General features: G+C 43.0%; 1 protein-coding gene across 1 annotated transcript; it reads left to right on the top strand.

The window, feature by feature from the left end:
* Positions 1–841: 841 nt before the first annotated feature.
* On the top strand, positions 842–9,376 carry btg1 (B-cell translocation gene 1, anti-proliferative). The gene is made up of 2 exons (XM_070928684.1): positions 842–1,275; positions 4,914–9,376. The coding sequence occupies exons 1-2, from the start codon at positions 1,131–1,133 to the stop codon at positions 5,315–5,317; spliced, it is 549 nt and encodes a 182-aa protein (XP_070784785.1). The 5' UTR covers positions 842–1,130; the 3' UTR covers positions 5,318–9,376.
* Positions 9,377–24,015: the final 14,639 nt, after the last annotated feature.

Genomic DNA, 24,015 nt, shown 5'->3' with positions numbered 1-24,015 from the left:
AGAGTCAAACAGGAAATATAACAGAAAACATCAAAAGTCTAATTAAAAAGAGAGGAACAAAAATTCACAATGTAAAAACAGATAAATGAAGACTAGATAGGTAAAGATTTAAGTGCGAGGTGGATATTGACGAGTGCTTCAGGGTCAGCCGTAGGCGGTGGAAAACAAAAAAAATACATGTAATCTGGATTTAATTGAAAACGAGGCAAATCTCGTATATTCTGGAGGTTTATTCCAGGTCTGAGGTGCATAGTAACTTAATACTGCTTCTCCATGTTTAGTTTGCACTCTGGAAACATTTAGCAGACCGCTACCAGATTACCCAAATAGAGCGAAAAGGCAATCAGAGATGATCTGTTTCTAAACCATCGAGAGATCGGATTTTTGGATACGACAAACTAAATGTGAACAAACCAACAGTACACTACATTTTCTGTCATCCCTTGGTAACAGATTACATTTTAATAGAATACAACAGGCTAAAGTGGCATAGTTTTGGTGTATCCTACTACCAGTTGCAGGCTCCAACTTCTTCAACCAAGATCATGTGAGTTTTTCTTTGTTGCCGTTTGCTTTTGTTTCCTTTTCTTTCTTTCTTTTATACGGCCGGCCGTATTTCCGACAGCCCGTGAACGCCGCGCGGTTTCATGCTGTGTACCTCTGTTTATTTTCAGAGCGGTGACGTGAACGCTGCACTCCGCCTATATGTGGCTCGTCAGACGGTGGCGGCGCCGGGATTGGTGAGCTGTTGTTGCTGTAGCAGCTTGTGTCGGCGCCGTGGGGAGGGAGGGGGCGCTATAAAAGCCCGCTCCCCCACACCGAGGATTTCACTCTGGAGGAGGCAAGAGATCACGGAGGGTTGGTCGACGTGGCAAGGGACCCCCCCCGACCCCCTGTATTTACCAACAACAGGCGTCTATTTCCCAGCACTGAACCGTCCTAGCACACGGACTCTCTCTGAAAAAAAAAACCTTCCCTCTACCTCGACAAATAAATGCCAAGAGAAACAACACAAGCGCCAACAGATAAGGACCGCCGCTCAGAAGTGGAGAGAAAGACCAAGAGTCGGACAAACACGTAGAGAAAAACAACAAGCGCGCACGGACCGTCGCCGTTGCCTTTTTTTCTCAATGCATACCCTTTGTGCCCGGGGAACGATGAAACCAGAGATCAACGCCGCCGTCGGATTTCTGACGAGATTTCTGAGGGTAAAAGGACACGTAAACGATCGACAGGTCCAAACATTCAGCCAAAGCTTACAGGACATTTTGTCAGGTAAGAAAACCAGAAAATCGTCTGTTTGCGTTTATTTAAAACGCCTCGTGTTGTAAGATACAATGTCACGTGTTAAGTTTAGGTTTTGTTTCAGCGGTAAATGCTTAAATTCAGCTTTTTATTGGTGTGAGAATGAGTCAGAAGAAGCCTTTCTTTGTTCTCCCCAAGTATCACTATCAGCGATACCAACGCGCACCACTGTTTGCGCACATCGGAGAGGGAAAAAAACGACCAAGTATAAACACAGTGGGCGATCTCAGACCATTCGTCGACGATTAAACTGATACAATGGAGGGTTTTTTTTTAACAAAGAAGCAAAATAAGCAGCTACATTAGTTACTTTGTGAGGAAGAGGAAGAGGAAGGGGGGTGGGGGGTGGAAAGAGACGCTTGGCACAAACAAGGAAGTGCGCCTCGGTCGATGAAGCTCTCAGAGAGCAAAACAGCCCCCAGTGAGTTGGTGGAGGCTGCTCAATTACGTAATGCTTTTGAGGAAATAAGGTGAATAATGAAAACACGTCCGATGTCAGACCAAACGTTCATTTTTATACAATGCCCCTGATTTAAAAAAAACCGCACGTTATGCGACTATTGTGTGATTCAATCGTAAATTGATGACCTTGTTGCACACAATTGGATGCTCTTTTGGGGGATTTACGTTTTGAACATGCAGTTAAAACGTTGCTTTATGGGTTTTTTTTAAATCTCCCATTTATTAAAGTGGTATAAAAACAACGCGTTCGGGGCTTGTAATCAAATATCAGTTTCTCGATGTATTTCCCAGGAAGGAGCCTGCATGTGCTCTTAGTTTTACCCATAAGGCGTATCTTGAGTATTGCTGAGTATTATGGGTGTGTTTGTTTTTTTTACAGAACAGCGCTGTTCGGGGATTGTCTCCCATTTCCTGCTGTAAACACATTCCGGTCTCAGGCCTCTAAAGCTGCCATACATCTGCTGCATATATAACAGCAGATGACCTACATTTACTGCAGAAGGAGCTTGCTTATGTAAAAAGAAAAAAAAACTCGTCTTACTTTCTAGGTCTTTGATTTTCAGTTAAATAGAACATCTCTAGCATAAACAAAACAACTACAACAATCAATAGTATGTTTAATGATGAGGTATATTGTTTTTTTTTTGAGGAATTGGTGTTTAGGTTTAGATTTAACTGAAAATGCATGCGAGAGCTGAGTTCAACGACAGTGTTTGTAAACAGACAAAAGTTGGAGTTGAATGGAGTCGGCTGTGAGGCCTGTATGTGGGGGAGGGGATGTTTTGGTGGTCGCCTATAGGAGGAAATTACAGAGGGAGGCAGTGCAGCATAATCAGGGAGGAAATGGAGGGGAAATCCACTGACGCAAAGCTAACCCACCCTGTATTTACTGCACATATACATCAATTACATTAATGGGATTTTATAATCTGTCAATTCAATAAGGAATTAAAGAGTATTTTGACATGGTTGTTGTTGTGAACAATACCATGTGACCGATTTGTAATCTAATTAAAGAAAAATGTGTGTACATTCTGAGCTTGAGGCAAATGTGTGGAAACAAAAGTGAGTGTGTGGTAGTACCACATGGGGCTCACTGCTACTAAACTAGGCCAGCCAGCGCTCTTTTGTGCTTGGAAACATCACAATCACTCACTATTGTGTCTGCATGCTGGAAAGCAGAGTGCTTAGCTCCTCTTGTTTGTGCCGAGCGTGGGGGGGGAGCGGGGGAAATTAGCCCCAACGACCAGATTGAGACCGCGATAGTTGCGTAAGTGTAGTTAGCAGGATTTTGATTCTTCCTCTTCATCAGCCGCAGCGTGATTTGATGCTCTTCCAGGAAATGGCCCCATATGGAAAATACCCAACGTCCCGGCCGAAACAGAATCTCCTAATGCGTTTCTAGTGTTCAAGGTCGGCTACATTGAATAAACAACCCAGTTTCGTTAAACTCTTTACGTTAAGAGCACACTCGTCTGCTTGCTTTTCCGTTTCCCATTTCCCCCCCCTCCTCTTCTTCCCGCGTGCCCTCATTTTTAAGAATAGGCCGTGCTGAGCTGATCCTTTCCCCAGCTGCTCCAGGGTTGGTAGGTAGCAGCCTTTGTGGCTCAGTCCGAGGCTGAAAGTTCATCCAGCCCCTTGTGCTCTTTCGTGAGTGCCAGCCCCTCCATTAGCTCAGCAGTGTACAGCCTTATGTGATAAGGCACGGGGAGGAAGGGGGGTGTTATTGTCCTGTGGATGCATACAGGTGGCCATCGGGCCCCTGCCTGAATGCTGGCCTACTTCACTTACCCTGTTTTTCACTGGCCACAATGAAATTAGCATAAATGGAAATTCAATATGAGGCCTTGTTGAGTAAATGGGGGGGGGGGGGGGGGTAGGTGTGTTTCCCCAAGGTGGGAAGGTCTGTAAATGGAAAATCAGGACAAAAAGAGAAAACCATCACTGTCTATGTGCCAAAAGTGAACTTGCGGGCAAAGAATGAGCCACATTGTACTTCCTCATACACCCAAAATCAGACACACGTTTTTCACAAAAATGCTTGAAGCATTCTGTGAGTGTCACTCTGAATCACTAGTTTCACTGCCCGTTGAAAAACTTCCACACAGACGAGAAAAATAGGGTCCTCTCGCTTTAAGAGGCGGAGCCCGGTGTCCCAGATGGCTGGCCGGGACCCCGACACTTTTGGTGTTTTTGTTCAGCCAGTCATGGGAGACTTTGTGACACCGACGACAGCCAGGGGAGGGATTGTGCAATTCAAAGGCTCTCTTTTTGTCACGTAGGCCCCGCCTGTTTATGGCTGCTTATCAGGCCTGTAACAGGTGGTGTTTTTCTTTCCTCTCTTTTTCTACAGCACACAACTACACCCTGTACTTTAGTGTAAAAGAGTACAATTGTTTTTAAATTTTATAAGCTATAGGCTAAATTTGTCATTTGTTAAACATCCACGGGAACAGCCTGGTATTACAGGAGTAGCATGATGGATACATTTACATATTAACTACATTGAATGAATGATATGTTCCACTTAATGCTTTTTGCATGATAATGTATTTGATGATTTACTTCAAGTCAGATCCCATCTCGTTTTAGAACCATGGAAGTTGCCTCCTGGCAAAAAAGCAATAGATGAGATTAAGATCTGCTCCTCTTAATCATTAAACCCTGTTCTTGTTTAACATTGGGAGACAACCCAAATGTACACACACTCAAACAGCAGGTGGTAATGTTTTGTTTGAGATTACATTCATGTCAACCTTTTAGACAGATTGTAAATATTTAAATACTATAATAAATAAGGTTTTATGAAATATTGGACCTTTCAAGTAGACCAGGTTTTTTTTCTTTTTATGAGGGTCGTATCTTTACATAAACAGTTTTTACAGCCAAAATAAGTGTTTTAAATCACATGGTTCTAACACAAATTACAGTCTGTCTACTTTGTTTCGACCTTTGTTCAACCTCAGTTCACTGCAGATCTCGGTGTATAACAGCGCAGCTACTCCAGTAATTCTTTTTCACTCGACCCCTCTTGTCTGGGCCTTCATCAGTGGCCAGATTACATTGTTATTGCAAGCAAACGGATGGTAATCACCCCAAAGCTAAACTTTCTTTCCATCCTCTTTGTCTTCCATCTATCCCTGCAGAGCAATATAAGCACCACTGGTTCCCAGACAGACCCTGCAAGGGTTCAGGTTACCGCTGCATCCGTATCAACCACAAGATGGACCCACTGGTGTGGCAGGCAGGCCAGCGCATCGGCATGACCATCCAGCAACTCTACCTGGTGCTGCCCAGTGAGCTCACGCTGTGGGTGGACCCCTTCGAGGTCTCCTACCGTATCGGCGAGGACGGCTCCATCTGCGTCCTGTACGAGTCGCAGCCCTGCCCCCCAGGATTGCCGGTAACAGCCACCACCGGCTCCCCCTCAGGAAACAGCGGGCCAATGGGCTCCATGGTGGACAGTCACATCAGCTGCAAGGAGGAACTGATGGTGCTGGGCAGAACCAGTCCCTCCAAAGCCTACAATATGATGACTGTGTCCAGTTAAAGAGGCGCACCGTCACCCCGGCCTACTTTTGTTCAGGGTCACGCCGTGGCTGGTCAGATCATGTGACCGGATCAGGGTGAGCCTTTTAAAGCTAAGAATATGAAATGAAATAGTGAAAGAAGAAAAAAGAAAATGAAAAAAAAAACAGAGGATGTGGCCTATCGTCCAGGTGATGGAAACCTTCTAGGTTTTGATATTTTTTACCCCCTCTCCCCCCATTATCATCTGTTCTGTTGTGTCATTGGATCAGTTGGGCACTCCGTTATTTAGGAGAGGCTTTGTGGAAATGGAACTGTTGGGGCAGCTAAACCAACCAACCAACCAACCAGGAACCCCACGGAGACTGGCTCCGCAACCCCCCCCCCCCCCTCCCGGCTGTAAACAACATGGTGATCGGCTCCATCTCAGAAGGGGCTATCATTGACTTTGCACTTTTCCTACTTGTGGTTACTATGGGTACATGTTCAACACACACCGCAAAACACCAAAATCTAAATTGTAAGGAATTTTTACCAGGAGCAACCCCCTGAATTTTAAAATCCAGAGGCTATTCAATTAGCAGTTTTTCATTTGTTTTGTTTCCTGGGTGTGTGTGTGTGTGTGTGTGTGGGGGGGGGGTTGAGGTTTTAGACTGAGCCTTTCGCCATCCAAGCTCAAGGTAAAGAAACTCCCAATGAGAGCATCTCTATTTTCTATAAAACACCCTTTTTGGACCACAGGGAATTAGTTTTCTTTATCTTGTAGCTGGAAAAATGCTTTCAGTCTTAACTTCTCCCCCCCCCTCCCCTCAACACACACCAACACCAAGCTTCTGAAAAACCCTCATCTCAACCGTCTCTTGGCCTGTATGTAAGTGCAAGTGGAATGTGTTCTGACACCTGTTACCTATGGATACCAGTGTGTCCTGTTGCACTGTCGCCCTCCCATCACCCATGTATGTGTAGCTTTCCGGGGGAGGGCAGGGGATCAGTCTCCTCCCCCCTCCCCTTAGTTAATGAATGTTGTTGAAATTCACAATCAAGTTCCTGTGTTGTTAAATTATGCCCCCTTTTCCTTCCACCACTTTGTCATCTCCTGCATCACCAAAATTCAAAGTGTAGCAAAAGGGGGGGCCTATTTTACCCCAAATTTTGGTCATGTGGCCCTGTTAGAATTGACATTGAATGCACTTTGACGTTAGATTGTGTGGGATGTGTACTTTTTTTTAGAGAAAATCGCCTGCATTCCATCCATTCGAATGTCATCTTTTCACACCGTTTTTATTGCCCTCCTCATTTTTAGCCGTTTGTTCATACTGTAGCTCCCACGTTGGGATAGACTGATGTCTATTGAATCGGGAGTGTGCAACTCTGGATTTCAAACACATTTTTTTTTACACTGTATTTGTGAACATTTCAGAGCTGTTGATTTTAGGTGGAGAGTATTTTTTTGGTGGTATGTTAGAAACATTCTGTCATCCGTTCATATGGCACTGTTTGCTCTGGCAGGATGCAGAGCTAAGCTCCCCCCCCCCCCCCCCAGACACACACAGATGGTGATTTGTGTTGCTGATAGAAAAAAAGTTAGTCTGAAAGGTCTGGACTAAGTGATGACTGTGTGAGGCTTTGGCCAAAGGGAGGTCTGGAGCACTGACTGTTCAGAGATTCATTTTAACTTGAATTTAAAAACAACACCAGGCCTTGTCAGCCTTCTATTTTCATTTACCTTAGCTATTTCAGAGGTCTTGTAAAAGGGACAGACGTATCCTTATGTGTGCATTAGAGGTGCATTGCCTTACGGAGACCTCATTGTCATGAATTATGAGCCATTCGTGATTTTAAACTTAATATCAGGCTAATGTGAGCCAGCCTGGTTCAATCTGCTGCCCGGACCCTCACTGAAGGTGTCCCCTTTCCAGCCTGGCAGCTTCAGATCCCGCCCCCTCACCCCTCCTTGGTGTGGGGGGTTAGAGTGCCTCAAGTGCCACATATCACCCCTCAGCTCAGACCTCCTGTTCAGCCAAAAGCAAGCCAGCATGCTGCTAGCTGACCCCCTGTGGATGCAGGTAGACTTAATGTGACACATATCATCATCCATCACCGCGGGGAGCTGGGTAAGGAAGGCAGGGACGGGGGAGCTGGTGTGAGAGAGGGGGGTCCAGGGCCGGACTCTTTTTTTTTTTTGTCCAGGGCAGCTAAAATCCCTCCAGCCCCCCCTCTGGACTTATTCAACCTCCCCCACCCTGACCAGAAGCCCTCGACCCTCCCTCAGCAGTGATGGATACAAAACCAGCACACGCGCTTGGCGTGCTCAAGCTGCACTAGGGGGGCTAGTGAGAGACGAGGAAACATGGATCAAAGATGAAGAATTGAGGGTACTAGGCCATTGTTTTCTGTTTTCATCTCACTGGATTGCGCTGCACTTGATTACTGAGTTTGAGTAGCGACTTTGTTTACATGCATATGAAAGGATGTGATGGCTGTCTGACGTACCCCCACTTCACTCCTGTCTCTGGGGCTGAGAGGTTAACAGCAAGCTGGAACAGATGCTGGGATGGCCCCGGGTGTTGCTCGGGCCTTAGCCGCTGGCCAAATCTGTCACGGCAGGCTGGTTCACCGCTCATCACCAGACCTATGGGTGTTTAAGCTCCCCTAAGCCTGAGAGGATCATGGGTAATAGAGCTATAGCCTTTGACGCACTGCAACCCCCTAACCCCCCTCCCCTGCTCTCTGCTGATACTCCCTTCAGCAATCTGTGAAAAGCAGTGATTCCATGTTGGCCAGATGGAGAGGAGCTCGCTGGGATGGGAGCCCAGAGCTTCAGTTTCCATGGTGGACACCAGTTTTAAAATCACGCTGCTCCATTATAGCTTTTTTATGTCATGTGACAAGATGTTATGAGATTGGTCTATATTTCGGACGCGAGATGATCATCTCGTCTCACTTTTCTCTAGATGTATTTTATGGTCACACTGGTAGATTTTCTCATCCTTCCACTCTGCCATCCCCATTTTCTCCTCTTCATCCTCTTAAGAGGATTTTTAGTCTGGTGATCTAACCCACTTTTTAACAGACCCCCCTTCTTTCTTTTTGTTTTTTTAGAGCTACAAAAAATTAAAAAAATTAAATTCCAAATCCCCTTCAACACCTTCTCAACTGTACTACCACCACCCGAAATGGTTTAAGTCCTCAGTAATGATTATTTCAATGGCATCCATTCAGCTTGTGCGCACATAGGTTACAGAATTGTCGTGAGAGTGCTTTGAGTAGTCAGAGGTAAAATAGCACATAAAATGCACTAAATATGTCAAGTTGAAGTTGTGTGACATTTTCTTGAGACACGAGGAGTCTCTCCTGGAATGTATTGCCAAACTCAGGCCTCAGACATTCAATAAATACCCTTGTGGAAAAGTTGTGCATGTTAAGACATGAAACAGGAAGGGAACAGCAGTTTTTGTTGTTGTTGTTGTCGTCAAAAATTGTCATTGATTAGTTGAATTATTGCCACTTTCACATTTGAGGTGTTTTACATATTGTAGAATGTATTGTAACTGTACAACAAATGGTAGAGTACATAACATTACACATGGGAAGTGCCAATAATTGCTATCCTGAGGTGTTTTTAGATGTATTCCTTTTTGTATTTCATCTTTTAACATGGATAATGCTTTTCGTAAGTGAAGCCATTTGTGATGGGAGTGTTGGCAAGGACCAAAGTTGTTTTGGTAAAAAAAATATTAGTTTCCATGATCTGTAAGTGTAGACGTATCCTTTGCTTTTTTTTTTCTTTTCTTTTCAGTTTTTTTTTTCCTTTTTTTTTCTTTTTTCTATTTACCTACAAAACCAGAAAATAGACAAAAAAAATCTGAGCTTACCCAAGAAGAAAAGCTGTCTATCTTGTGATCTCATGTCAGTACATCTTTATCGTGTTCAGTTTCTTTTCCTTGGGTATGTTGTGATGAACTGCTGTAAATTTGTACAGTTCATGTAAATTGATTGTGCGGAAGTTGTACAGATTTCTATATTTTGGAAGAAAAGTTTTTTTTCTCTGTAATAAAAGATTTCCTATCTTGGCATCATATCCCCTGTGAGCTGTGTCATTATTTAATTATTATATAATTTATAAGGCAAAGGCCCACATTAGTCATTAAATTCAATCATTTTAGGGTTAACCTGAAGGAGGATCCTGTACATTAAGAGCTACACAAGCCTAAATGCTGATGTTGTGGCCCCACTGAGGCCCAGATTGGAATTTGACCTCCAAGTGTTTGTGGGCCGTCTGTGCCAAAAGGACTGGAGAGGAGATGAAGTCAGCAGTTATCCTGCCTCGCTAACATTTGTCCCTCTTGGGACTGAAAACTGCCCTTTGTGTATAATGAGATTTTAGGTCACATATTCTATAAGCAACGTCCTACTACACAGCTGACACTGGTGCTGTTGTTAAATTTGATAAAGGAATGGGGCCATAATTTGTGTTCAAACAAACATGCAAACTGAGAAAATCTGCCTCACTGATGGACTGGATGATTGTCAGTAATGTTGATGTAGCTCCATATATTGGGAGTAACTGTGGAACATTTCATAAGCCCTTTGCAGCTTTTTTTCCCTTAAAAGGACTGCTGCCTGCCCTGATCAGCAAATCCAATCACTTCACGTCCAAATGCACATGATGTTTTCAGACATTTGGAATAAAACTCAGCGTTCCATCCTCCGTCCAAATGGAGCTGCCGGTGCTTTCACCTCTTAATGATGTGGTGCGACAGATGGTACCATTAGCAAGGATTCTCTCAAAAACTTGGAAGAGAAGCGCTAACTCTGCCAGGGCAGCGATATGCACAATGCCGCTGCACCCAAACCAGCTGACTCTGCAAAACCCAGAGTTTGGATTAAGACTGCAATCCTTTGCAGCACTCTGAATCCCCCAGGTTGCTTAGCAGCAGGCGGAAAAAGAAAAACATTTGGCTCGTTTTGACACACAGACAAAGGAGGGAACGAGAAGAGCTGGTTTAGCAGGAGACGAGGGCGTGGGGGGCGGAGGGCACCTAGAGGGAAGGTGACTGGGGCTGTGTTTAAGTCGGGCTTTAACTCTCTAAACATTGGCTAGCACGAGGCCACAGCAGCTGGGGATTGTGGGTATTGTAGTTTGAAATTATTCAAGCATATAACACACTGAGGGAGTTCAGTCATATTTAGGCCTGTTTTCTTAAATGCCACATTGTGTGGTGCAAATCCTCTGCGTCCTGCTAAATGTCCGTGTTCAATCTCTCAAAGCAGGCCTAAGATTCCCAGGGTGTGTCTGACTGTACAACCCAATGTGGTTTCTCTTGTATGAAAATATCATCTCTTGGGGAAAGTGCATGAAGAACCATCCAACAGTAACGCAAAGCACAAGTGATCCAGATTTAACAGGATTTTGCAATCCCTGCCTCCCTGGACAGTGTTTTGCAATGACTCATTTGAGCAAGATGTGTTGACATGTTTTTCATCTCTGAAAAATAAGAAGTGGATTTCAGTGAGTGTGCTTGTGCAGAAACCTCTCTTGTTTTTTTATCCAAAATATACCCCTAAACGTTTTTGAAAAAGGACAAATTTATGCTTCATTTTAACACTTCCTTAAAGCAGGCCAAATTATGGAACTTCATTATGATTTTATGTAGATTAAGAGATATAAGCCATCAGCATAAATATCTTTTGACTATACTAAATCAATCGCTATTCACTCCATTCAAATTCTATTGCAACACGAGTCAGAATATCATCAAATTGTCGTCTAAGAATTGCGTTGGAGTTTCAGCTTGGCACTGATGAAACAGCAGTGTAATATTTTCTGCCCTCCCCTCCCACTCACATAGCAACAGAGGTCACCCTGTAGAGATGGTTTGATTAGGTAGAAAGTTCTGGAAGGTGCGGCTGATTACCACGAAAAGATAAGGAGGCTACTTAGTGAGATTATTGTAGTCTGATGGCATGGAATGAGTAACAAAGTCACGCCACCTTAGTCTATGTAAAGCTATTGACCTTAACATTGACTGGATTTCTACTTCAACATTTTATATTTAAATGTTTTGACAAATCACCAACATGTCAGCTCACTCTGCCTTGTACCAAAGTTCTTGTCCTCGGAGTCTGTGGCAACATTTATGTACAGTCTGAACGTTGCGTATGAGCAATATGTTGCCGTCTGAGAACAAAGGCATGGTGAGTGACAGTGTGAGCTTGTGTGTCTGCTAACGGGGGAGGCAGACATCTGGGACCCGCTTTATTGCCAGCAAGATGACAGGGTAGCCCTCCTGCAGAGTGTGAGCGTGTTTATGCTTCCCTGCTTAAAGGACAAAAGCTGTGTCGCAGCTGCATAAGTCACACAGTCCTTTTGCAAATGCGCCTGTAAGCTTTGTGCACGTTTGGGATACTTCACTGCTTCTCAAAGTCAGGTGTAGGGGTTAAGAAGCTTGCCAGGCATCCCCTGCATAAATAAAACTAGTTTAATTCCCCATTTTATCAAAAACAATCGCCACTAGTGAATGCAGAAACTAAGAAATAAACAACAGAAATCTTTCCCTGTTAGTATCTGGTACAAACTCTCATCAAATGTGTGTCCATGGCCAAATATTATATGATCTGTACAACTGAAAACCACAGCTGCACAGTACTTCAGTGTGTTTTTCCATTTGGTTTCCACTGTATTAGTATCCCTGTGCTCCAAAAGAGTTTGTGAGTCATTCAGAAGCCAAGGACAAGTTGATTCCTCTTTGAAACTGATCCCTGCCCTGCCTGTGGGTCTCCAGGGTATAGAGGCCATACCAGCTATCTCTCTCCTTCCCCTTGGGGTACTATTCATCCTCACTGCTGACATCTGCTTTGCCCCTGCTGCACACGCCCTTCCCACCAGCATCCATACAGGGACAATGAACGAAATAGAAGACGGTGGGGACAAAGACCTTCAGCTTGGGCCGGCCACGTCACTAATGCTGGGTGGACTCACTGAGGGAGGGGTCTTTAAGGAAGTGGTTACTATAGTGTGAGAGTTGAACAGTGGAAAGCCTGCTTTTGTTCTGGTGTCACTTTGTGACTTTCCTTTCTTCCTGGATTCCAATCAAAGCTGTTACATATTTGTCTATAAAAGTAACACAACCACTGGTATTTTTATATAAATTTTCCTTAATTTCTCTAAATGTTTTGTTTAGAGAAAACTGATGTACCATATATAGTATTTATATTTATTAACACCCAATGTTACCTGTATGAAACAATATAAGAAACATGGGTTTTAAAGTGTAACATTTATGTGCTGTGCATGTGAATATACAGTGTTTTTGTATTTCACCTTACTTTATTATGGCCAGTTGTTTTATAACACTTGCTTAGTTTAGCACCACATATTAGCGTATATAAAGAAGCTAGTTATGTCGTATGAAATCCATATGAAGGTATAGTTAATTGTCTGATAATCAGACCGAAGGAACAGCAGTTGTACAGAGTTGGGACGGTCACACAAACATAGAATCAAATCTGGTGACCTTTGACATGCAATTGGGCACTGTTGACCAATAGCAAAAACACTGACATTTGAAGGAACCAAGAGCAGAGAGTCCAAAATGGAGTCGATGGTACAAATACGTCTTTTGAATAAACTGTGTGAATTTATTGTCCCGTTAGCGACTGGAACAGCGAGCTTGCACTAGCATGTTTGCGGTCACCAACTAGCCGTGTGCGTAGCCCCTACGTCGCCAAGCCTCCAGCACATGTCGCTGTGCTTTCTGGTGTGATAGGCCCTTTACTCAGGAAGTGATACGACGTTTCTGGTTTAGTTTGAAAAAGAACCGTTACAGTGACCAGTGAGAGCCACCATGACTTTAACAGACAAACGAATAAGCCTCACAGGCAGAAACAAACATTATCAACAGAAAGATTAAGTTTACAGATGTTGAACGACTTAACTGTTTGACTGTCAGGTCTCTGGAGTGAATCAAACATGCAAATGTGTTGCAAATCTCTGAATTGTGTGTTTATACATAATGCATGCAAAACATGTAAAGTAATGTGTTTACAGCAGCTGCAGCTTGTGGGCCGTGAGACATTTGTCACTACTGTGTGTCTTTCTGTAAGCTAACCAGTCATGTCTTGTATGTGGAGTAAAGAGATCTTTTTATGGCAACTGAGAGAAAGAGGTAAAGTAAGAGCGTGTGATTTGATTTGTATCTCTTTACAGTCTTATCTTCAGCAACCCTCTACTTCCTCATGTTCTCTCTTTCTTTCAAAAATAGATTATCTCATTACTCACCCCCTCTATCTCCCTCTCTGGTTATGTCCTCTCTTTTTCGCCCAGATTCTTCTCATATCACTTCTTCACCCCCTCCCTCCCCGTCTTCATACCCTCTCCACCACCACGCCCTCCGTCTATCTTTATCCCTCCTTCTCCAAGCTGCTGGTGTCACCTGTCAGCCAGCACTCCCACAGCAGAGGAATTCATTCCAGTCTGGCACCAGGCCTTATTGGGGTAAGGTGAGGGGTCTCAGTGGGAATCATGTGATAGAGTGGGCCTTTGTATGCACAGCACCGTTGTGTTTTTATAGCTTATGTTTGTGTGTTTGAGCGAGGAAGAAAGGACAAATAAATGCGAGGAAAAACAGCAATAGATTTGTCAAAGCTGGAAGAGTTGTTCCCTAAAGTATGAGTTCTGTTAATTTCCTGCATGGACAGTGTTAGGTGACTGATTGCTGGAGAACTTCCACACACAAGATAAGCAACTGCTTTAGAAACTATCTGGTTCTTTGTTAGAAACTCAAAGGTCCAAATCTGTGAGCACAAAAACTTACAGAGAGAGAGAGAATATTTTGTTGCCTACGTCACTAATAGCAAGAAGAAAATAAAAATTCTTTGTACAAACCAAATAAAACATTTTTGGGTTCAATTTTGGATGAATTCAGCAATCATAGTAAGCTATTATGTGCCAAATTGCAACAACAAGGCATGTGATTCGCGCTTCTGACTGGCTCCCTCTCCATAGCAGCTGAGGTTCAAGGGAATCATAGTGTTTAAAGCCATCTGCCATACCAAACTGATGGGAAAAAACATGAATTTCTCACGAATGGAGCTGAAATAATTAAAACTAACGTCCAAAACTTAAATCTATAGTATCGTTAAAGTAAATAGTTGCCTTTTTACACATTCAACACACACTGAGCAACATTGGCAGTAATTTTGAGTCATATTTTTAGCCTCCTGGCGAAGTCCAATATTCACTCTCCTTTTATCTTTGCTTTGGTCTCCACTAACTCAATCTGGCTCATTAGCAGCTGTGTTTACCAGCTAGCCACTGACTTTGTCTGTTTGCTGTGTATTGGGCAGGTAGCTTACAGTGGGATTTTTTTTTGCCAAAAAAGGCTGCAGTTGGAAACAAGGTTAAAGACACTGAACCAAAACAGTAAAGTTGCGGGCCATAAAACCAAAACAATTAGCTGAAAGATGCTACAACATGCCAATTCTTTGTGGGTTCATCACTACGACAGACCCCTCTAACATTAAACTTAGTTATTTCACCCATTGTTAATATAAAAATATCAATTAATGCAGCTTTAAATCATCCAAGAGACTTTCTATGTAGGTGAACATTGAGAATACCATTAAAAGAAAACTAGCTACATCTGGAACCAGAAGCTCCTCCCACTTCTCAACAAAGACACTAATTGAAACTGAGTGTATGTTTTTAGAGTCAGCCCCGCTTTATGTTTCTAGCCAGCAGCAGTGATATCAACAAGCTCTGCGTCCTAATGATAAGCTAACAGGCTAACCACCGCTGATATCTTCATCCGTTTGTATTCTCCCACATATGGTTATCTGAAAGTCGGCGGTCAGACATGGAGGCAACATATTCCTGTGGTCAGCCTCTCCCAACCAGTAGGCAACGCTCTCAACCACTCAGAGGGAGAGAAAGAGAGAGAAAACCAGCTCCCTAAATATAGCCTAGCCTTGGGGCTCAGCAAGAGGCCCTCTGCAGGAGGTCTGGCCACACACACACACACAGAGGTGCAAGTATGTATACATGCACACACACACATACATTCAAACACACACATGCACGAACAGATTTGTTTAGTTTGAACCTCCGCACAAAAAGAACAGAGGCATTCACAATCAATCACCTGCTCTTTACAGTGTGTAGACAGTTCATTCAAACACACAGACTTGGACTGAAGGTCACTTGCATCTGAGGCCATCAGCTTTCTCCTGATGAGGAGAAAATCCCCCAGTGAGAGGCGTTAGCACAGCAGCCATTTCACGTTTTGACTTCAAGCTGCTGTTGCATTGCAACAGTGTGGATCCATTCTGATGTAAATGATCCGGGTTTTTAATCACTTGAAAATAGTTTCACAACTCTGCAGCAGAAGAAAAACACAAAAGAGCAAAAACAGTTTTTTGCGGCTTTTACCCTAAAGCACGTGTTCATTTAAAGCCCCCGCTGCTTGTAAACACGATGCAGCCTGCTAACCTCCAACCGCATGATCAGCCTGCTGTGCCTGACTTGCTTTACTGTACGGCTGGTGGAGGTGCTGGCTTGGTTTCTGGTGGTTTGGTTTAGTTTTCTGAGAAACTGACAGGAAACAGACAAGAGAACAGAGCACCTCAGCTGTTTCCTGTTTATGTTGATGGGAAGATGTAATTTGCTAGCATGAGGCAACACCGTGAGATGGAGAGATACAATGAGGAGATAAAGAATGATTTAGCGAAGGGAATCGGGAAGGATGACATCAGGAATTAGAGTGAATTAGGGATTAGACACAGAAATAAATTGGGAGAAACCAGGGGGAAATGTGAAGAACAAGAGGGATACAAATATGGTGTGAATAAGAGAAAGAGAAAAGAATTATTCAAAAAAAGAGAAGACTTTGATTGAGAACTGAGAGGAAATATACTGAGAGTGCGAGAAAGAAAACAGCTGACAGGAAGATCTGTGCCTCTTCTTCTCCGCCACGATGAACACAGCTGTGAGAACACACACACACACACACACACACACACACACACACACACACACACACACACACACACACACACACACTCAAACGGCTTCAAAACACCCACACACCCATAAGACGTAACAGTCAGCAGCATCCACGTGTTAGCACAAACACACAGGCGTAAAATGTACAGAACACACTGTGCCCAGGCGAAATGGGGAACACAACTTAATTACGCACAAATCTACATTACATGCACAAAGGCACGTACACACACACACACACACATTTTGATTACCACACACACACCTGGCCTTGCTGTTCTACCACAACAACACGATAGTCAAAAAACACTTTTGAGCTTATGTAGAGACCAATAGTCAAAACACTTTTAACTATAAACACGTAGTCACCCACTGACATTATGTTATCAATTATCTAATCTTCAAAGTTTGATTTTACTGAATGACGATGAGCCACCTCTTTACCAGCATGGGACTTTACCAGAAATGATGACAGTAACAGCTAAACCTCCCAGTCGTGTTTGTTTATTCCAAACATTACTGGTACACACTGAGTAGGTTTGTGTCCCTGGGTGATATTCTGACTTCTGTGGCAGTGAGATATGGATGATAAAGCAGCAGCAAAACATTTAACGTGCAAAAACATCCATGACCTACATAAGACGAGCAGCTTAATGAGTAACTGTATCAGACTAATTTCCCTACGGGACTAATATGTTACTCATTATCCATCTAACACTTCACCGTGAAAGATACACAACCTGGAATTGGATAAATAATTATTACTGAGGTTACGTGTGGTAACCCTGATTCTATGAGCACAGGTGGAGCCTTGTAATGGGCTTTATAGACTGGATCACTTTTTTCAGTGTGGAGCAGAACACTAAAGTTTGCATGCACCTAAGCCAATCAGGATGTTCCTTTCCCCCTTTTTTGCCTTGGTTAAATTGTCAAGTATGATCCTGTTACCACCACTGGCTACTGATGCTACACAGCTGCCCTCCTTTTTAAGGCCTCTGCTTCACGTTTTTTCACGTCTCTTTCATAAAGAATGAAACATGACCCTGAAATGGGGCCCACAATCAACAGTTCTGATACATCTCAACTTCTGACAGCGCAGCTAGCACCCATGTTAGCCTAGCTGGTCTGTCGACTTTTTGGTGGTGGACGATTGTCTTGAAATATGATACAAGTGATATACGACATTCAAGTTGCACATTAATCCACCAGGACTGTGCACTTGCATGTATTTGTTTGGCCACCGCAGTTTTTTGCCGGAGCCCTCTTTCTGGCCTCGATTGAAATGAGTAAAGAGCCTGCGTTCTTTTTATGTAGGACTACTGTCGGTCTGAACGCCACAGATCTACTGTCAAATCCTCATATCATTTATGAAAATAATCAGTCTTTTATCCTTGTTATGTGGTTGTGTTTTAGCTTTTCAGAAAGAATGATGAAATTAGTCATATATGAGAAATTACAATGAGCAATGTAAGCCAGTTGCCTATGAGGAGAATATAACTCTGGGTTTTCTTGCAGTCAATAGAGGGAAGGTTTACGTGTGTCAAGGGATGCAGATAGAAGGAGGTGTATTTCATGTTGCTGTATACAGTCCATTATCAACTCCTCCTGCTATTTTGGACCTTCCGCAGTAATCGTAAACCGCTGCCAGTTCAGAGTTATAGAGCTTTCCAGAAGTACCTGGAGACAGACGGAGCAGCTGGAGGATACTGGCTGCAAATCAGAGCCTGGAGAGAGAAAAGAAGTGAAGACAGTGTGGGAAAAAAAAGATGATAAAAGGAGACAGTAGAGAAGCCACAGGGAAGGGACTTTTTATTAATTTTAGCTGCAGGAAATATTGGAGACTCCCACTCTTTTTACTGATGTGCACTGATGAGGTGAATCCATTATCCTTTATTGATTTCACTTATTCAAATAACATCTGGGGGGGGGCAGACAAAGAGAAGAAGAAATAGAAAAGAACTCATAAGATTTGATATATGGAGCTGCAGCTGCATTAGGAGGTTTTCTTTAACATTTTCACTTACAACACAACCCAAAAAGAGAGAGTGATAACAGACGCCAAGATAAGAGACACAAAGATATCAATACAATTAGTCACTGGAGGGCTGAGGTGGACACAGACACATGTACTCCACCACCCCCCATCGCAGCTGTTGGGGTGTGGTGGTGGGAGATATGTGCTACAACCCCTTCGGCCTGCATTCGGACCAGTTCAAGTAGGATTTGGTGCAGGCTCTGATGGAATAGGTTGGACCCATGCCATGCATTCCTGCGCCGCTGTGCGCTTTCTGTTGGCCTACTTGTGTGGGCACACACACAGTCAAGAACACGGAGGAGGAAGCCATCTTGCTGGTCCTTGCTCAGACTGTAAATAAAGACTTGAGAAGAGCACATGGTAAAGATACACGTAGGCGAGCGCAGGCACGCAGGCGCAGCCATGCCCACATCACATGCACTCACATGCTGCTTCTCTATGAAAACAGGCTGGTACCACTTTGTACCTTTAAGTGCGGGCACAAATGGATAGAGCACACACACCGACATGAAAGTAAAGTGTATGAACTTGTTTTTACTGATATGCACACATAAAGACTTTGCACGCTCCCGTAATGTATGTAAACACAGTTCACAGTGTGCTTCACTGGCCTATATCACAATGAATCCATGACTGACAGTGTGTGGGTAGTGGGATTCAACTCTTAATACCTCTCAAAAGGGAAACATCTGCTCCCTCTCTGCTAGTCCTCTCTTCTTCTTTTTTAATCTCCCTCCACGTCTCTTGAGCGCTCTCCTCACTCCTCTCTGTGAAGTTTCTCTCCTGCTTTTCTCTCATCTATTTCCTTTCTTCTCTGTCCTCTCTCTCAGCGTGCCCCCAGCTTTTGGCTCCACGATGACTCTCCACCACAGCTGGGGTTGTTTTTGAACTGCCGAGTGCATCAGCAACCGAAAACAACTGGGCTGCATATCTGCGAAAAGCCACTCCACTCCCTGTAAAGAAGTGCTGACCTCTCCAAAAAGTTTCTCTCTTCTTGTCTTTCTCTGTTCTTCCTTGTGTAGTTCTATTTACATGACTATTGGTGCTGACATGCTCAGTAGGGTAAAACAGCTGTGGTTCACATCCTACATCCTGCCATAGCTCACTTTGCCAAAACACAAAAATCCAGGGTGCACCAAATGACCCGCGGAAGGACACAACAGATTTTGGAAATGTCAAATAAAGGCCACTGTGACCATGTGAGAAGGCCGACATAGGCAACAGGCTGCTGGATAAATGACAAAACGATCACAGTTAATTTGAATTTTAAGAAATTAATGTAATATCTTTGACATGGATTTCTATGCAGTTGGTGTTTTTTTTTTCCTGCTTGTCTCCATTCCCTCCTCTTCCTCCTTCCTCTGTAAGGATAAAAATGGAAATGTTACACTGTGTAGATCCACCATGTAAACTGCAGTGGCAATTCTGGAACATGAAAGCAGTCTTTGACTGTGGCTGCATGTGCTTGGCCTACTTTTTGATTCTATTAAATTATTGGGTGGGTGGGAGGAAAGGCTGCACTGTCTTTAAAGTGTGTGTTGTCCTTGTGTGTCTTAGTCAGTGCAATTAGAGGCAGGGATATGTTGTTTATGTGTGCTTAATTACAGGACTCTCTGTGTGGTTGCAATAGCATAATGTATATTTATTGTGGTTATAACATATATTAACTTTCTTCCTTGATTTCAAAACATCCACATTTGTCACCATGTCGAAGTGCATGTACAGATTTACACTTCATCTTCACATCACTTATCAGGATCATGTGTTTTGCCATGACCATCAAATCTGCACCTGAGTCAGTCAATATCATGTTCTAGTAACTGCTATCTGATTATGTTATTATTAGTAGATATCGGTGGAAGGCTGATGACTGAATGAATGATAGGACGTTCAATTTGAAACAAGTGAGACAGGAGTGAATAAATATGTGGCTAAAAATGTGGAGAGAAGTGCCTGACAAAGACAAGAAGCTTAAATCATAATGGAAACCAACTCAAGTAAAGCATAACAAAGAATAGAGATGAGTTATTTGAAGCCGTGAAGGGGCAACAGTGAGTGACAGTGACTGTGTGTAGTTGTGTTGTTTGGTTTTGCTCTTTGTAGCAGTAGCCATTCAGTGTATTTGTATTCTGTGAGCACTCCTTTATTTGCACATTTCCACTGGTGCTGCCAACATTCTTGGCAAGTATGCAAATGTAATTTATACACAGGATATGATGCATGTCGAAATCAGAGAAGAATCAGTGGCTTGTTAGCCACTGGCTATTGGCTATTGATGGATTATTTTTATAAATAAAAAAACACTCTGACACGCTGAATATTTGGAGATGTTGTAGCTACATTTCTGTACTTTTTAACAATTTTTCAGGAGAATAAAAACTGCAAGGCATATCTTGGCGTGTTACTGCCACCTGTTGATCAGCTACAAGAGGTCTAAAACTCAGGACACTGTTAAATTCAGGGATCTGTAACATTAAAGCACCACAAACAGACTTTCATATCAGAAATAACTCCTGTTGTTGTTGGAGCATTTGAATAAGCAAGTAAAAGCCCAATATATCATGACTTTTTGGCACATTTTGGAAGACTACAGTTTGTGAAATGTAATAATTTGTCTAGAAATTTAGATGGAGAGGGTATGAGTTGGTTTGTTTTGCTTAAGTGATTTTATGTTGAAGATTACTAAAAAACTAGCCTTGTTTTGTTGGGAATGAGATCAGATACAGTTACTTGTGCCTGCATTTGTGCCTGTCTGTCAGGAGACAGAGATGAAACGTGGCCAAGAGCCTGATTGCTTGCAAATGTTTAATGCCTTGAGTCTTTCACAATGAACTTGTGTGAGTAAGAGAGAGTTGGTGTGCACGTGCTGAGTATCACGTTTGATGTGTTTGTGTGTGAGCACGTCTTCTTCTCCTGGGAACCAGAGTCTGTACTTATCCAAGCTTCTTTAAGTTTGCCAGCATGGAACAAACCTGCTCAAGTAATTTCAGCCAAGGTATCCACAGTGGGGGTGTTTTTACACGATTTTTTTCTTCTTCACAGAATTCAATATGGGAGCCAAACAAAGGAAGACCCACATGGTTCCTGCCAACAACAAAACCTGTTCAAAGAGAAATACTAAACCTTCCTCTCCCGCATCCCTGCACCTCACCAAGGACATCTTTGATGTCATCCAAAACAATGTTTATCTTCCCTCTGTGTACCACAGCTTTGTTTATGAGCTATCCCTATATGCTGCGCTGATAGGTGTCTGTGTATTGTTACTGGGTGTGAGCCACAGGGACAGGAGGACAGTTAACAGGAAATAATATTGTATACATTGGTGGAGGAACAATGTTTGGTTCACATTTGAAAATTATGTTATGGAAATGTTGTAATAGTTTTTAGTAGTTTGACATTTACTTTCTTGTCGAGAGTTAGATGAGAAGATCAATACTCTACAAGTGATATCAATCTTTTTATCTAACTCTCTAAGTGAGTAAACATATTTCCCAAAATGTCGGGAATTCGCGCTGCAATTCTTTATCTTTATAATTTCATTTTATATTCGTCTTAGTCCAGTGCTGTAACTAATGATTACTTTCCTTAATTGTTACAAGAAATCATTTAATCTATAACACGTAAAAAGTGTTTTTTTTAAATGACCATCACAAGAAGAAAAGGCCTAGGTGACTTTAATTGATTGCAGCTTCTCAAATCCTCAAATATAATGGCTGAATGGTTATTTTGGGTTCTATCCATCAGCTAATCAATTATTCCACTATTTCCAGCACAAATTAAGGGCACACTATGCCCCAAACAGCATTTCAGCCATCTGATGTGCGTCAGTGTGTTTCTGGTTTATGTTTCCTGTGCCAGCAGATGCTCACATTCTGCGTGAGCGTATACATTGCAGACAAGCAGGCAACTGTGCACATATGTGCGTCATGCATGCGAACAATGCCACCAGTTGCTGTGGGTGGAAGCTCCTTGGTCGTCTGCCAGCGTGCAGGGAGGGACTGACCATGGTACAATGGAGGGTGTGAACTGGTTGGGGGGGAGGGAAGCTCAGGAGGTGGAGGAGGTGGAGGAGAAGGAGGAGGTGGCAGGGCCAGGGAGGTGGTAAGTAGAGATAAAGCCAGACAGATGGGGCAGACAATGAGGCATAGACACCCACCCTGCATGTCAACAACACCCCTCAGCCTCCTTCAAACTTTAGCTGCTCTGTTATATCTCCCCATGTGCCACAGTTTCTTAACATTCTTGCTTTTGTGCCAGGTTTCTGTCTGTTTTGCTCCATCTCCCATCTTAAGGTGGATTGAAATAGCATAACATTTTGCAATTAGTTCTATTTTTTTGCCACAAGAACTTTTTGTTCACATTCTTCCAAACAAATTAAACTTTCTTCCTCCTTCTGTTTGTTCGCTGACCCTCCTCCTTTTCCTCTCTCCCTCCTTATTGTTCCCTGATCTGATAAGAAGAAACCTCAATACAGCTGCAGAGGGGGTAAAAAAAGGAGAGTGAGCGAGATTATATAGATAGTATGGACAGCCATAGCTGTCACCTGTTGTGCTGAAACCCCCTTGTTTGGAAAGCTGATCCTGTCTCCCATTTCTCGGGTTTCCACAAACAACCTCAGCTGTCAGAGTCATGGAGCTCTCTGTCTCCTTCCATCCGTCTCTCATCCGTCTCTCATCCGTCTCTCACGGCCCTCGATCACAAAGAAAGGTCGGCTTTCATCAGTTTGTTCTCTGTTTAGGCCTCTGCGACTTTGAACAGCTCTTTGGAGATGTTTTAGTGTGGACATCTGCACGAATATGGATAGGAGTTGCCAACAAACTTGTTTCACACCCATTTCTTATTAAAACCCAGCAGAATGATTTTATTTGTGGGGTGGCAGTTACATAATTAAAACTCACCAGATAACTTTTATCATCCTGAGAAAAGCTTGAAAATTGCTTTTTGTGTTTGCAGCAAAATACGGCATCTAAAGGAGAAAATGACTGCAGGTAAGTAGAGAATACATTGTACTGTGCTTCACAAGGAAATGTTAGTGAGCTTTAACATTTTCAGAATGATTAATGATGATGTGATTAAAATAATTGGTGAGTAATATTGTGGACATACTGTAATAATCACAATACACGCTATCCCACATGACAATGGCGAAGAATAATTTCCAAAACTTCTCCTCACACACACCCACGACAATTTAGAGCAGCTTATAAACATGTGCAATCACCTCAGGGAATGTTTTGTGACATGTGCAGGCATGAACAGCACAACCATGTGAGAATGAAAAGGTGGGTGCTTTGCATACATGTATACTGCCACTTCTGTGAAAAGGTCACACACAGTGTGATTCTTTGAGGATGAGCTGGTGAGGAGACAGGAAGCCCTGGGTGTTCACGCTCCCATTCCACATGAATAGATCGCTGATCCCAGAGCACAGAAAGGATGGGGCCTTTATCTATTAATGTGACCTCTGACCTGCCAGTCAAACCAGAGGGAAAAGCAGCTGTGTGGGACCAAAACAGACAATAAGTTACAGGGAGTGAAAGACAGAGACTAATCAGAGAAAAGACATCTTTTCCTATAGAGAAGGAGATCTTTGCCTTTGACGATACACATACTTACATGTATATGTATACTTTGAGGAGAAATTAATACAGTAATGGGAAAGCCACTTCTCGCTCGTAGTGGT

The sequence above is a fragment of the Enoplosus armatus genome, chromosome 22, assembly GCF_043641665.1.
Source record: "Enoplosus armatus isolate fEnoArm2 chromosome 22, fEnoArm2.hap1, whole genome shotgun sequence".
Lineage (NCBI taxonomy): Eukaryota > Metazoa > Chordata > Actinopteri > Centrarchiformes > Enoplosidae > Enoplosus > Enoplosus armatus.
The sequence above is the reverse complement of the archived record's forward strand: the minus strand, read 5'-3'. Positions and strand labels throughout refer to the sequence as shown.

Coding starts and splice junctions, on each gene's coding strand:
- btg1 (XM_070928684.1), top strand. CDS start 1,131: ATGCATACCCTTTGTGCCCGGGGAACGATGAAACCAGAGATCAACGCC. Junction 1,276..4,913: donor CTTACAGGACATTTTGTCAG/GTAAGAAAACCA, acceptor CTATCCCTGCAG/AGCAATATAAGCACCACTGG.